Source organism: Hoplias malabaricus, chromosome 1, assembly GCF_029633855.1.
Source record: "Hoplias malabaricus isolate fHopMal1 chromosome 1, fHopMal1.hap1, whole genome shotgun sequence".
Taxonomy (NCBI): Eukaryota; Metazoa; Chordata; class Actinopteri; order Characiformes; family Erythrinidae; genus Hoplias; species Hoplias malabaricus.
Window position 1 is genome coordinate 90,226,271 of NC_089800.1, and position 15,000 is coordinate 90,241,270.

Here is a 15,000-nt window from a genome sequence, read left to right on the forward strand (position 1 = left end):
GAAGTGAGGTGCTGCGATCTGGGTCAGAAGTGTTCAGTGAGACGAGTGCTGCTGTTGTCTGTGGTTTGTTGTAATTTTAGTTCTGTCTGCATCGCTCCAACAACGGCTTCATTAAATATTCACACATTCACTCATTTACATATTCAGAGTTTACACGAATGCATTACTCTAACTTTTCTCCCAGATCTGAAAGGGTTAATCAGGGGTGTGTTCCTCCTCTCTGCAGAAACCGTCTCACTCTCCTGGGTGAGGCTACACTGCATGGTACAGAGACAGACAGAGGCAGACAGACAGAGACAAATTGGCACAGGGCAGGGACAAACTGATCCAAATGGACAGACTCAGACAAAACAGATGGAGAGACAGACTCAGAGATAGAGACTCAGACAAAGAGACAGGTACTGACTTGGACAGAGACAGAGAGACAGACTCTGACAGATAAACAGAGATAAATTCACAAAGAGACAGGCACAGTCTCAGACAGAGACAGAGAGAAAGAATCAGACAAAGAGACAGGTACTGACTCAGACAGAGAGACAGACTCAAAGCCAGACTCAGGCAGAGAGACAGACTCAGACAGAGAGACAGTTTTGAGGGAGTTTTTCCTGCTGCTGTTGGTTCCTCCCCTGGGGTTATTAATTATTAATTCAGATTTAGTTCATATTCTGGATGTCGTCTGTGAAGCTGCTCTGTGACACTCTCTTGTGAAAAGCGTGATACAGATCCATTTGTCTCAGTCCTGTCTCAGCCCCTCTTCACCGTCTCAGTACGCCCCTCACACCAGGTGTCATCTGGTGACGAGACGGAGGGGACACTGCATATTCAGGGAGAGTTTGACCTGCGTTTCTCATCTGTGTTTTCTCCTTCTCGGCTCTGGGAGATGATCTCACGTCTGATCTGATCTGCTCAGAATCGTCTCCAGGGCACGACGGCGGATTTGGAAATTAAATGGAGGGTGGTCTCTGACTTTACACACGGCTGTACCTGCGTTTGTCTTTGTTCTAGGCTTTGTGTGCGTGTGTGTGTGTGTGTGTGTGTGTGTGTGTGTCTGTTGCTTTCTAGGAACAGAGTCAAACAGGGATTGACAGGACCAGAGGGAGAGATTTGGTGGTGTGTCTGAGTGAAATGAAAGAAATGAAGTGCACACTCTCCCTCTCTCCCTCTCTCTCTCTCTCTCTTTCTCACCTCTCTGAGTCTTTGTTCTCTGATCTCTCTGACGGAGCGCCGTGGTGAAGGTCGACCCGGAGGCAGAGTAATATTCCAGAGAAACTGCATCAAAGAGAAACGCAGGCGATCTGCCCTTTAATCTCTCAGAGACCGGGCTCTCCGCACACGCCCATCACCCCCACTGCGGATCACCGTTCCATACAGATAATGAACACACGCCTGCCCTCCCGCACGTTCCTACAGAACCTGCTTTAAAGAGGCAGGGTGTGCTCTCCGAGGCTCTGACTTGGAGACAGTTACAGAATAACGAGGATTTTCAGAATGAAGTCGATATTCTTAAAGAATAAAATTCTCCTGATAATAAACACACCCTGCTTTCCTCTCCACGGCGATAAAACACACCGCACAGGCCCTGGGAGTGGGATTTAAAACACTGACGGCAGTCTGACACTAAGCTCAGGGACTCAACTCTGAAATAAAACACAAATATGATGAGGGGGTGTTTCCAATAAAGTGGCCAGGGTGTTGGAGAAGCAGGTGGCTGTAACATCTGGAGCTGACGGTAAACAGGAAGAGAAGCAGAATGACGTGGTGGGGGTGGAGGTGTGTTCCCAGTGGGAGGACAGGAGTCGTCTCAGGAATTCTGGGAATGTAATGAGCCTCTGAGATGGCCGTCGTCCAGAGCCCGTGTGTCTGGATTAATCACAGAGGGAGAAGGGTTTCTCCTGCAGAGCCATCTGAGGGCTGGAAGGTCAGGCTCATTCTATAGTGGTGTCCGACCTTGTCCAACACAGACTGAGATTTCTGAGTTAGAGTCTTCCGTAGTGTTGTGGGTGGGAGACCTCCGCCCCCTCTCGGAGTCGTGACCACACCCCTTCTCTGAGTCGTGACCACGCCCCCTCTCTGAGTCATGACCCCACCCCCTCTCTGAGTCCTGACCCGCCCCCTCTCTGAGTAGTGACCCCGCCTCCTCTCTGAGTCCTGACCCCACCCCCTCTGAGTCATGACCCCGCCCTCTCTCTGAGTCATGACCCCGCCTCCTCTCTCAGTCTTGACCCCGCCCCCTCTCTGAGACGTGACCCTTCTCTGAGTCATGACTCTGCCCTCTCTCTGAGTCCTGACCTCACCCTCTCTGAGTTGTGACCCCGCCCCCTCTCTGAGATGTAACCCCGCCCCCTCTCTGAGTCCTGACCCCACCCTCTCTGAGTTGTGACCCCGCCCCCTCTCTGAGATGTAACCCCGACCCCTCTCTGAGTCGTGACCCCGCCCCCTCTCTGAGTCATGACCCCATCCTCTCTCTGAGTCGTGACCCCGCCCCCTCTCTGAGTCCCCTCTCCACTTTTCTGGAGCACTCTGCAGGCATCAGACTCTACCTGTGTTTATGTTTACAGAGTACAATCCAGTTGTGCTGATCATGTCGTTACATAAAGATTCAGGAGAATGAACGCAGCACAGAGTCCTGTTTAACTGCAGTTTACAGAAGGTCCAGACAGTTGAGACCCGCTGAGTGTTCTCTGGAATCTGATGAAATCACTGCTGTTGTGTTGGTTCTGACCCACTTTCTCTGCTCTCTCACGTGCACAACTCCTGCTGGAGGATTAGCAGGGTTAGCGGGGTTAGTGAGGTGTGTGTGTGTGTTCTCTCTCTCCGCTGTTGTGAGATCCCCGAGCTGCTGCAGGAATGCAGTGGTGTGTTCAGCTGTTGTTGTGTTAAAGCTGTCAGCTGCTGGAATGTGAGTCTGAGACTGAGACATGGGACATGGGTAAATCATCATTGCTGTCTGAGTGAACACAGACCTGCCAGAGTCCATCAGAGTTCAGGAAAGACAGGGAGCAGAGAGAGTCACAGATGAACAGAGTGGAGACAGAGAGAGTCACAGAGAGAGAGTCACAGATGAACAAAGAGGAGACAGAGAGAGAGAGTAACAGATGAACAGAGCGGAGACAGAGAGAGAGTCACAGATGAACAGAGTGGAGACAGAGAGAGAGAGTCACAGATGAACAGAGTGGAGACAGAGAGAGAGAGTCACAGATGAACAGAGAGGAGACAGAGAGAGAGTCACAGATGAACAGAGAGGAGACAGAGAGAGAGTCACAGATGAACAGAGTGGAGACAGAGAGAGAGAGTCACAGATGAACAGAGAGGAGACAGAGAGAGAGTCACAGATGAACAGAGAGGAGACAGAGAGAGAGTCACAGATGAACAGAGAGGAGACAGAGAGAGAGTCACAGATGAACAGAGTGGAGACAGAGAGAGAGAGTCACAGATGAACAGAGCGGAGACAGAGAGAGAGTCACAGATGAACAGAGTGGAGACAGAGAGTGAGAGTCACAGATGAACAGAGCGGAGACAGAGAGAGAGTCACAGATGAACAGAGTGGAGACAGAGAGAGAGAGTCACAGATGAACAGAGCGGAGACAGAGATAGAGTCACAGATGAACAGAGTGGAGACAGAGAGAGAGAGTCACAGATGAACAGAGCGGAGACAGAGAGAGAGTCACAGATGAACAGAGTGGAGACAGAGAGAGAGAGTCACAGATGAACAGAGCGGAGACAGAGAGAGAGTCACAGATGAACAGAGTGGAGACAGAGAGAGAGAGTCACAGATGAACAGAGCGGAGACAGAGATAGAGTCACAGATGAACAGAGTGGAGACAGAGAGAGAGAGTCACAGATGAACAGAGCGGAGACAGAGAGAGAGTCACAGATGAACAGAGTGGAGACAGAGAGAGAGAGTCACAGATGAACAGAGCGGAGACAGAGAGAGAGTCACAGATGAACAGAGCGGAGACAGAGAGAGAGTCACAGATGAACAGAGTGGAGACAGAGAGAGTCACAGAGAGAGAGTCAGAGATGAACAGAGTGGAGACAGAGAGAGAGTCACAGATGAACAGAGTGGAGACAGAGAGAGAGAGTCACAGATGAACAGAGTGGAGACAGAGAGAGTCACAGATGAACAGAGTGGAGACAGAGAGAGAGAGTCACAGATGAACAGAGAGGAGACAGAGAGAGAATCACAGATGAACAGAGTGGAGACAGAGAGAGTCAGAGATGAACAGAGTGGAGACAGAGAGAGAGAGTCACAGATGAAGAGAGAGGAGACAGAGAGAGAGTCACAGATGAACAGAGTGGAGACAGAGAGAGTCACAGAGAGAGAGTCAGAGATGAACAGAGTGGAGACAGAGAGAGAGAGTCACAGATGAACAGAGAGGAGACAGAGAGAGAGTCACAGATGAACAGAGTGGAGACAGAGAGAGAGAGTCACAGATGAACAGAGCGGAGACAGAGAGAGAGTCACAGATGAACAGAGCGGAGACAGAGAGAGAGTCACAGATGAACAGAGTGGAGACAGAGAGAGTCACAGAGAGAGAGTCAGAGATGAACAGAGTGGAGACAGAGAGAGAGTCACAGATGAACAGAGTGGAGACAGAGAGAGAGAGTCACAGATGAACAGAGTGGAGACAGAGAGAGTCACAGAGAGAGAGTCACAGATGAACAGAGTGGAGACAGAGAGAGAGAGTCACAGATGAACAGAGAGGAGACAGAGAGAGAGTCACAGATGAACAGAGTGGAGACAGAGAGAGTCACAGAGAGAGAGTCAGAGATGAACAGAGTGGAGACAGAGAGAGAGAGTCACAGATGAACAGAGCGGAGACAGAGCGAGAGAGTCACAGATGAACAGAGCGGAGAAAGGGGCTGAGAGAAAAGAGGAAGTCTTTAAAACCAAGAGGAGAAAACCATTCAAGAATGAAATCAAATTTCAGAGCGAGATTATGATCAGTGCCCTCTCATCAGTGTTCCCCCAGTGTCTCCTTCGTTGCTCTGCCCTCTAGTCACCTCTTCCAGGTGTTTGCTCTTATGTGTAGTTCTATGTTTCTGGGTCTGGGTGCTGTACTCTGGCTCTTTCTGTTTGTTTCTGTTCAGTTTTAGTTTAGTTTTAGTTTGTTTTTTTCTGTTTGAAGCTTGTATTCAAACCCAAAGGTTTATATTTTCCACATGGTGCTGGAGAGATGAGAGAGTGATTGAGAGATGAGAGAGTGGCGGAGACAGAGATGAGAGTCTGATGAAGACAGAGATGAGAGGGTGATGGAGAGATGAGAGAGTGATGGAGACAGAGTTGAGAGGGTGATGGAGAGACGAAAGAGTGATGGAGAGATGAGAGAGTGATGGAGACAGAGATGAGAGGGTGATGGAGAGATGAGAGAGTGATGGAGACAGAGATGAGAGGGTGATGGAGACATGAGAGAGTGATGAAGACAGAGATGAGAGAGTGATTGAGACAAATGACAGGGTGTTGGAGAGATGAGAGAGTGATTGAGAGATGATAGAGTGGTAGAGACAGAAATGAGAGAGTGATGGAGACAGATGAGAGTGTGATGGAGAGATGAGAGAGTGATGGAGACAGATGAGAGGGTGATGGAGAGACAAGAGAGATGGATAGATGAGAGTGTGGCAGAGACAGAGATGAGAGGGTGATGGAGACAGATGAGAGGGTGATGGAGAGATGAGAGACTGATAGAGACAGAGATGAGAGAATGATGGAGAGATGAGAGAGTGATGGAGACAGATGAGAGAGTGATGGAGAGATGAGAGAGTGATGGGGACAAAGATGAGAGGGTGATGGAGACATGAGAGAGTGATGGAGACAGAGAAGAGTGTGATGGAGACAGATGAGAGTGATGGAGAAAGAGATGAGAGGGTGATGGAGAGATGAGAGAGTGATGGAGACAGATGAGAGAGTGATGGAGAAATGAGAGTGTGATGGAGACAAAGATGAGAGAGTGATGGAGACAGAGATGAGAAGGTGATGGAGAGATGAGAGGGTGATGGAGAGAAAGATGAGAGAGTGATTGAGAGATGAGTGTGATGGAGACAGATGTGAGAATGATGGAGACAGAGATGAGAGAGTGATGAGACAGATGAAAGAGTGATGGAGACAGAGATGAGAGTGATGGATACAGAGTTGAGAGGGTGATGGAGAGACGAGAGAGTGATGGAGAGATGAGAGTGATGGAGAGATGAGAGTGATGGAGACAGATGAAAGTGTGATGGAGACAGAGATAAGAGTGATGGAGTGATGGAGACAGAGTGGAGAGAGAGTTGAGAGACTGATGGAGACAGAGATGAGAGTGTAATGGAGACAGAGATGAGAGAGTGATGGAGACAGAGATGAGAGAGTGATGGAAACAGAGTAATGGAGGCAGAGATGAGAAAGTGATGGAGACAGAGTTGAGAGGGTGATGGAGAGATGAGAGTGTAATGGAGAGAAAGATGAGAGAGTGATTGGGAGATGAGAGTGATGGAGACAGATGTGAGAATGAAGGAGACAGAGATGAGAGAGTGATGGAGACAGATGAGAGAGTGATGGAGACAGAGATGAGAGTGATGGAGACAGAGTTGAGAGGGTGATGGAGAGACGAGAGAGTGATGGAGACAAATGAGAGAGTGATGGAGACAGAGATGAGAGTGATGGAGACAGAGTTGAGAGGGTGATGGAGAGACGAGAGAGTGATGGAGAGATGAGAGAGTGATGGAGAGATGAGAGTGTGATGGAGACAGATGAGAGTGTGATGGAGAGATGAGAGAGTGATGGAGACAGATGAGAGAGTGATGGAGACAGAGATGAGAGAGTGATGGAGACAGAGATGAGAGAGTGATGGAGACAGAGTGGAGAGAGTGATGTTGAGAGAGCGATGGAGACAGAGATGAGAGTGATGGAGACAGAGTTGAGAGGGTGATAGAGAGAAAGATGAGAGAGTGATTGAGAGATGAGAGAGTGATGGAGACAGAGTTGAGAGGGTGATGGAGAGACGAAAGAGTGATGGAGAGATCAGAGTGATGGAGGCAGATGAGAGTGTGATGGAGAGATGAGAGCGTGATGGAGACAGATGAGAGTGATGGAGACAGATGAGAGAGTAATGGAGACAGAGTTGAGAGGGTGATGGAGAGATGAGAGTGTGATGGAGAGAAAGATGAGAGAGTGATGGAGAGATGAGAGTGATGGAGACAGAGTTGAGAGAGTGATGGAGACAGGGTGAGAGAATGATGGAGACAGAGATGAGTGTGATGGAGACAGAGTTGAGAGAGTGATGTTGAGAGAGTGATGGAGACAGAGTTGAGAGAGTGATGGAGACAGAGTTGAGAGACTGATGGAGACAGAGATGAGAGTGTGTGTGTGTGTGGAGCTGTAAGTGTACCCTTAAAAGGACATGAAACACAAGTTCAGCTATTTATAACAGCACCCTCCACAAACTCCATTACACACACTGGGAGATCGACATGCTCCTGATACAGAGAAAAGAGAGAGAGAGAGAGTCTCTGTGTCTGTCTCACTCAACCCCCCCCCCCCTCTCTCCTGAGATTACTGATGTGTTAGAATTGTAAAACAGAGGGAACTCTTCTTTTCCAGGATGAATGTAACGATGGTCTCTTGTCTCTGACAGCAGCGCTCCGTCAGAGTGTGTGAGGGGGCAGTGTAGGGTGGTAATGAGGGTGAGGGTGCAGTGAGGGGGCAGTGTAGGGTGGTAGTGAGGGTAGCGTGGTGGGTGTGAATCTGAAGCCGAATCCGTAAAGCTCCACTCCGTTCCTGAAGCAGGGAAACGCCTGGAGGACACACCCACTTCCTCAGAGACCGCCCCCAGCTCTTACATCACACTCGTCCAGAGAACGCCCCCATGGGGTGTCTCCTGTCTGTCTTTGGTTAATTCATAGTATAGTCTTGTCTAGTTTCCATGTATCTACCCGTGTTTATTTTGATTCTGTTAATAAAGTTCCTTGCGTTTACGTCCGTCACCTCGTCCTCCCTGTGCAGCCGTGACAATCACACTCCTCCAGAGACCGCCCCCACTTCTGACATCACACTCTGCCAGAGAACACCCTCACCTCTGACATCACACTCCCCCAGAAACCACCCCTCAGCTCTGACATCACACTCCCCCAGAAACCACCCCTCAGCTCTGACATCACACTCCTCCAGAGTCCGCCCCCACTTCTGACATCACACTTCCCAAGAGACCGCCCCCAGCTCTGACATCACACTCCTCCAGAGACCGCCCCCACTTCTGACATCACACTCCCCCAGAGACTGCACCCAGCTCTGACATCACACCCCCTCAGAAACCACCCCTCAGCTCTGACATCACACTCCCCCAGAGACCGCACCCAGCTCTGACATCACACTTCCCAAGAGACCGCCCCCATCTCTGACATCACACTCCCCCAGAGACTGCCCCACAGCTTTGACATCACACTGTTGTGTTGTTGTGTTGTGTAGGTGAGCTGTAACTGTTTCAGTGTGTGTGACGGAGAGCTGCAGGATGTCGGCGTGGGACTCTACCCCAGGTGAGTTACTTGCACAGGTCCACAACCAAACACACACTCACACACACCACATCATCTCTCTCTCTCTACCTGCAGTAGCTCCTGGGCTAATCCTCCTGGTGCATGCTGGGGGATTTGAGGTGTCAAGTGATCAGTCTGTCTCCCTGGCAACTGGCGCTAACAGCTAAATGCTAACCGCTAAACGCTAAAGCCCCAAGCAGTCAAACACACAGGGAGTCAGAGCCCCCCACAGCACCCCACCCCACCCTCAACACACACACACACTAGCCCTACTATGGCCCCAACACACACACACACTAGCTCCACTACATCCCCGAGGCTCAGCCCACCCTGTCGTCCGGAAAAATAACAACCTGGAGATTATTCCTGATCCCAATTTAGACCAGTGTACATCTCACTGCCACACAAACACACACACACACACACACACACACACACACAGTCAGTCCTATCCTCCAGTTCTCCACTGCACAGGAATCTTTTGTCTGTTTAGAGAAAGTGTAAATAACTGTGTGTCATTTGTGGATACGCCCCCTGGTGGTGACGTATATAACGCAAACAGCAGAAATGTAATAAATGGAAATATACAGAGTTCAGTAAATCACCAGAGAATCTGAAGAGTATGTGATTTTCACTCAGAAACTCAGTGTATTAAAGCAGGGCTTCTAAAATATATTTATACTGTGTGTGTGTGTGTTTGTGTGTGTGTGTATGTGTGTGTGTGTGTGTGGGGGGGGTGTAGTTTTTCTCTGTTGAATCACGACTGTAGGCCGAACTGTGTGATGGTGTTTTTGGGGAAGAGACTGCAGCTCCGAGCCGTACGGAACATCCCGAAACACGAGGAGGTAAACAACATGCTAATAATCATCTTATTATTAATAATAATAACCTTAATTTAAAATCTGACATATTAATGACCATTACACCACAGTTTGTCCCGCCCCTGCTGTGTGATTGGCTGTGATTATCTCATTCTGACCAAAGCCCTTCTGATATCACGCCTTATACACACGTAACCTAGCAACAGCGTCAGTGCCCACAGGACCGCAGGGGGCTTTCATATCTCACTGTGATCTGACCGCGCTGTGAACAGTGGATAAACCATGACTCTGTCCTGACTCTCGTCCTTTATCTCCAACTCAGCCCGATTATAGCCAGAGCAGCTCTGAGTAACGCAGCCTCGGCTCCCTTCTGAAACGCTGCTAACACAGAGCGGCTCGCTGCAGAGAACCACGACTCAGAAACCCTGATCGGAACCGGTTCTAAATCCAGACTTCACTGGAAAGGGGAAAGAGGAATGTCGGAAGGAATGGAACTGTTTCTCCTTGTGGAAGGTTGATAAACAAATCATTTTTCTTGTTTTTTGTGTCTTAAACCTGATAATAATAATAAACGCTGACACCGGACCGTGGTGTGATCCAGTCGCGCACTGGAGCTCGGTGCTGTAGGGAGATCTTTAGGACTCGGACCTACGACCGCAGCACAGCGCTCCCTCTGTGTGAGAGTGTCTCCATGGAGACATCCACAATCACGCTCACGTCCAGCACTCTGTCCCCTCTCAGGGGACATGTCCTCACTGGCACAGACAGGACTGAGAGAGTGCAGACCCCGCTGAACTCCCCGCGAGAAACAGGAGGCAGTGCTGAGACGTGTGTGTGTGTGTGTGTGTGTGTGTGTGTGTGTTAATGTAGTCCCGGGGGTAAGGTTCTGTTCGATTGAAGCTGGTTGAATGCTGTAATGATTAAAGCCCTCAGTCTGACTCCGGAGGCCTTGACCAATAGAAGACGCCTTTAGTTTCAAAATCAAACTGGAGTGAAGGACATTACTGTCACACTTTAATACAGACTCCCTCACTCTCTCTCTCTCTCTCTGCGCATGCGTGAGCGTCTGAGTGAGCGGAGTGCGGTTTGTGAGAGCGACCGGATCTTTTTCGGTTTATTTACGGTTTCTAACTCTTTTTTCACTAGTTTTTTGTCTGTAGTGTGTTTGTTTGTTGTTTGGGCACAGAGGGGTGAGGGGTTTAGGGGCAACGGGGTGAGGGGTTTTTTCTCTAAGCCTCGGCCGGGTGTAGGGGGGGTATGGGGTGGTTCGTCATTGAAGAGCTTTCTCGCTGGCATGGCGTCAAGTGCCGGTTGGAGTGGATTGCTCGGTGGAGGAGTGTAGTTTAGCGGCGGGGGTGGTGGTGGGACATGGCGCTGTTCAGACGGCCTCTAGAATGAATGGGCCATCGTTATGTTTTTGGATGCGGTAGAGAAGGTGAACGCACTGGTAGAAAAGGGTATTGTTTTGAAAGGTACACACACAGCGGTGTTTCCCCTCGTTAATCCGGCGAGGAAAGTTATCATTAGCAACGTCCCCCCGTTTGTTAAAGACGAGATGTTACTGCGCGAGCTCTCCCCACACGGACAGATTGTTTCTACGGTTTATAAAATCCCTTTGGGCTGTAAATCTCCGCTGCTGCAGCATGTCGTCTCGTTCAGGAGGAGGGTGTTTATGGTTTTAAAGAATAATGATGAGGATCTAAATTTGGCCATAAAGTTTAGGATTGATAAGTTTGATTATGTAGTTTATGCCACGACTGCTACGATGAAGTGTTTTGGATGTGGTTTAGAAGGACATTTGGTGAGATCTTGTCCGAATAAGGCCGCAGAGCCTCAGCCCGGACCGAGTCACGCCGAAACGGCTCCCGCCGGCGGAAATCAGCCGGAGGCCTCGGCTGACGGAGAGGCGGGAAACGCGGCCGGGCTCGGGGCGAATGATGGAGAAGGACACAGTGGTCGTGAGGGTGAAGGGAATGGGGATCAGGTGCAGGCGGACAGTCAGGAGGTCACTGAGGAACAGGGGGATGTAGGGGCAGAGCAGGTGACTGAAATGGAGGTGGAAGAACAGGTGCTGAGTGAGGAGACAAAGGGGAAAGAGCCTGTGTTTAAGAGGCCGGCAAACAAGGCTAAGTCCAACAAACGCGCCAAAAAATCTAAACCAACTAAACCCCCAGCGTCTCCGTCTCCACTTCCGTCTCAGTCACAGTCTCAGTCTCAGTCTCAGTCACAGTCTCAGTCACAGTCACAGTCTCAGTCACAGTCTCCGTCTCAGTCTCAGTCACAGTCTCAGTCACAGTCTCCGTCTCAGTCTCAGTCTCAGGCGACAGGCAGTGAGTCCGAGAATTCGGCCTCGGAATACGAGTGCGACTCCTCGGACTCCTCTCTCACCGAGAAGAAGGCGGGTAAAGTGGGGGTGTACAGCGTGGAGCAGGTGCAGGTTCCTCGATGACACCAAAGGTAAACGGAACGTCAAAGTTGAAGACTTTTTTCCGAATCTAGAGCTGTTTATTACGTCTGTGAAGGGTTTTATGAGAAATGAAGGGGAGGGGGGGATAGGGAGCCCGAGATACATCGGCTCAAAAAACTACTGTTGAAAGTCCGCATGCAACTAGAACGCGATGATGACGCGAAGACCTGAGCTCTGTCTCGTGGCTCTCGCGCTGAGTTGGTTGTTAGCCATTTTTTTGTTAGGAATGTGTGACGTTAAAATCTCAACACTGAATCTGAACGGGGCGAGGGACGTGAGGAAAAGAGCGGCACTGTTTGAGCTGCTGAGGGTTAAACGGGTGGATGTTGCTATGGTACAGGAGACACACAGCGACAGGCGGAATGAGGCGGACTGGCACAGGGAGTGGGGGGGCACGGTGGTGATGGGACACGGGAGTTCCACCACTGCTGGAGGAGCTGTGCTCTTCTCGAAAGGTTTTTTACCGCAGTCTTATGTTTACGAGGAAGTGGTGGAGGGACGGCTTTTAAAAATCACAGCTAGTTTTGAGAAGGTTCACCTGGTGTTAGTGTGTGTTTACGCGCCTGTGCTGCCGAGGGAGAGGTGTGCTTTTCTGGAGAAGCTTTCTGAGACATTAGAAAAGTGTGACACTGATCATTTCCTGGTGGTAGGGGGTGATTTTAACTGCACTTCAGGAATCATATTGAACCTGATCCTGCGTCCAGACGCGTTTTAAATGATTTAATTGAGAGACATGATCTGACAGATGTGTGGAGAAATAAACATGGCACGGTTCGACAATACACATGGGCACACACTCGGGAGGGGTTTATTTCTCTGGCTTTAGATTAGACAGGTTTTATTGTTTTAAACACCAGTCACAGGTTTTTAAAAACTGCAGTATTTTACCTGTGGGGTTCACTGATCACTCTCTGGTGATTGGTAGTGTTTATATAAACTCTGTCAAGTCTAAAAGTGCGCACTGGCATTTTAACACGACCCTAGTGGATGATCTTCATTTTAAAATTTGTTTTAGTTTGTTGTGGGACACGTGGAGGTTGAACAGGGACAGGTTTGAGTCTCTGCAGCGGTGGTGGGACATCGGCAAAGTGCAGATCCAGATGTTTTGTAAACAATACACTCTCAATGTCACCAACAGCATCAAACACTCTGTCACTGAGCTTGAGAAGGAGATAGTGTTTCTTCAGAATTTGGTGGAGTCCAGTGGGGAACAGGGTCACATCCAGACACTTCAAAATAAAAGAACGTCTTTGGCAGATCTGCTGGGGGTGAGAGCGCAGGGAGCATTGATCAGATCTCGTTTCCAACACATTTCTGAGATGGATGCCCCATCGAAGTTTTTCTTCAGTCTGGAGAAAAAGAACGGACAGAGCAGGTTCATTCACTGCCTCCGCTCCGCTGACGGCCGGGAGCTGACGGACCCAGCGGAGATCAGAAGGCGGGCTGTGGGCTTTTTTTCGGAGCTGTACTCTAGTGAGTATAGAGAGGACGGGTTAATCTCACAGCAGTTCTATGACGGACTACCGCAGGTATCACCCGAACAGAACGAGGAGCTAGAGCGGGTGATAACCATGCAGGAACTACAGAGAGCGTTACAGGGCATGGCAACAGGGAAGGGCATCGATGGCCTCCCGGTTGAGTTTTATAAATCTTTCTGGGACGTGGTGGGGGGGGATTTGCTGGCTGTGCTCAATGACAGCCTGGTCGGAGGACGACTGCCGTTGAGCTGCAGGAGAGCGGTCCTCGACCTGCTGCCTAAGAAAGGCGACCTCAGCGAGGTTAAAAACTGGAGGCCTGTGAGTTTGCTGTGCGTTGATTATAAAGTCCTCTCTAAAGTCCTGGCGAATCGCCTGAAGGAGGTGATGGGGCAGGTCACACACACGGATCAGGCTCACTGCGTCCCTGGCAGATCGATCCATGATAATATCTCGCTCATTAGAGACATTTTGGAAGTGTCTGGGTCGGGGCCCCCTTTTGGGCTCCTCTCCTTAGATCAGGAAAAAGCCTTTGACAGAGTGGAGCATCAATATTTGTGGAATACTTTTGATGCTTTTGGTTTCTCACCAGGGTTTACTTCCATGATAAAGGTGCTTTACGAGGACATTGAGAGTGTATTGAAGGTCAATGGTGGTTTGTGTGCCCCTTTCACCGTGCAGAGGGGAGTCAGACAGGGCTGTTCATTGTCGGGGATGCTGTACGCTCTGGCCATTGAGCCAATGCTCCACTGTGTGAGGAGAAACCTCAGTGGAGTTGTAATGGCTGAGAACATCCCACGGTTTTATTTAGCTGCGTATGCAGACGATGTGGTAGTAGGAGTCACTGGAGCCAGAGACGTTTCTGTTTTACACAACACTTTTAAGGACTTTGCTCTGATCTCCTCTGCGAGAGTGAACTGGGGGAAGAGTGAGGGTTTGCTGGTGGGGGACTGGGACGGTGGAGAGCCGGCTTTGCCAGAGGGACTAACTTGGTCCAAGGGAGGTTTTAAATATTTGGGGGTGTTTTTAGGAAATCAAAATACTGAAAAGAAAAATTGGGAAGGTGTGTTACGGGACGTACAGAACAGACTGAGTAAATGGAAATGGATTTTACCGAACATGTCTTTTAGGGGGAGAACACTCATAGTCAATAATTTAATAGCGTCGTCCCTCTGGCATCGTTTGGCCGTCCTGGAACCTCCACGAGGCCTTTTAAAGGGGATTCAAGCTTTTATTGTTGATTTGGGATAAACTCCACTGGGTCAAAAGAAGTGTCCTGTATTTATCTAGAGACGAGGGGGGTCAGGGTGTCATACACCTCGAGAGCAGAAGGGCAACTTTTAGGCTTCAGTTTTTACAAAAAGTTTTATACGGTCCTGCGCAGGCCCTGTGGAGGAACGTGGCGAAGGCTGTTTAGAGCAAGGCTGGTGGACTGGGCCTGGAGGAGAGCGTCTTTTTAGTGAACCCTGATCAACTGTCTTTTTATGGACTCCCTCTCTTTTACAGCAGTGTTTTTAAAACATGGACTTTATACAAGGTGGAAAAACAGACACCAGCAAACTCTGTCTACTGGCTTCTGAAGGAACCAGTTCTCCACGGGGCTCGACTCTCCTTGACAGACGGGAGTAACCATGGACAGTCTGAGAGGATGAGGAGCGCAGGTCTGATCACAGTGAAGGACCTAATAGCATCTGCTGGTGTGGACTGTGACAAACCTGATGCTCTGGCA

General features: G+C 49.6%; 1 protein-coding gene across 2 annotated transcripts in view; it reads left to right on the forward strand.

Annotated features, from left to right (window-relative positions):
- smyd3 (SET and MYND domain containing 3) overlaps positions 1 to 15,000 on the forward strand; it is an 84,702-nt gene that overhangs the window by 43,702 nt on the left and 26,000 nt on the right. For both annotated transcript variants that reach the window (XM_066675987.1, XM_066675988.1), the window contains exons 6-7: positions 8,441 to 8,508; positions 9,251 to 9,353. In XM_066675987.1, the coding sequence (XP_066532084.1) occupies positions 8,441 to 8,508; positions 9,251 to 9,353 (171 nt within the window). The remainder of the gene's footprint in view (positions 1 to 8,440; positions 8,509 to 9,250; positions 9,354 to 15,000) is intronic.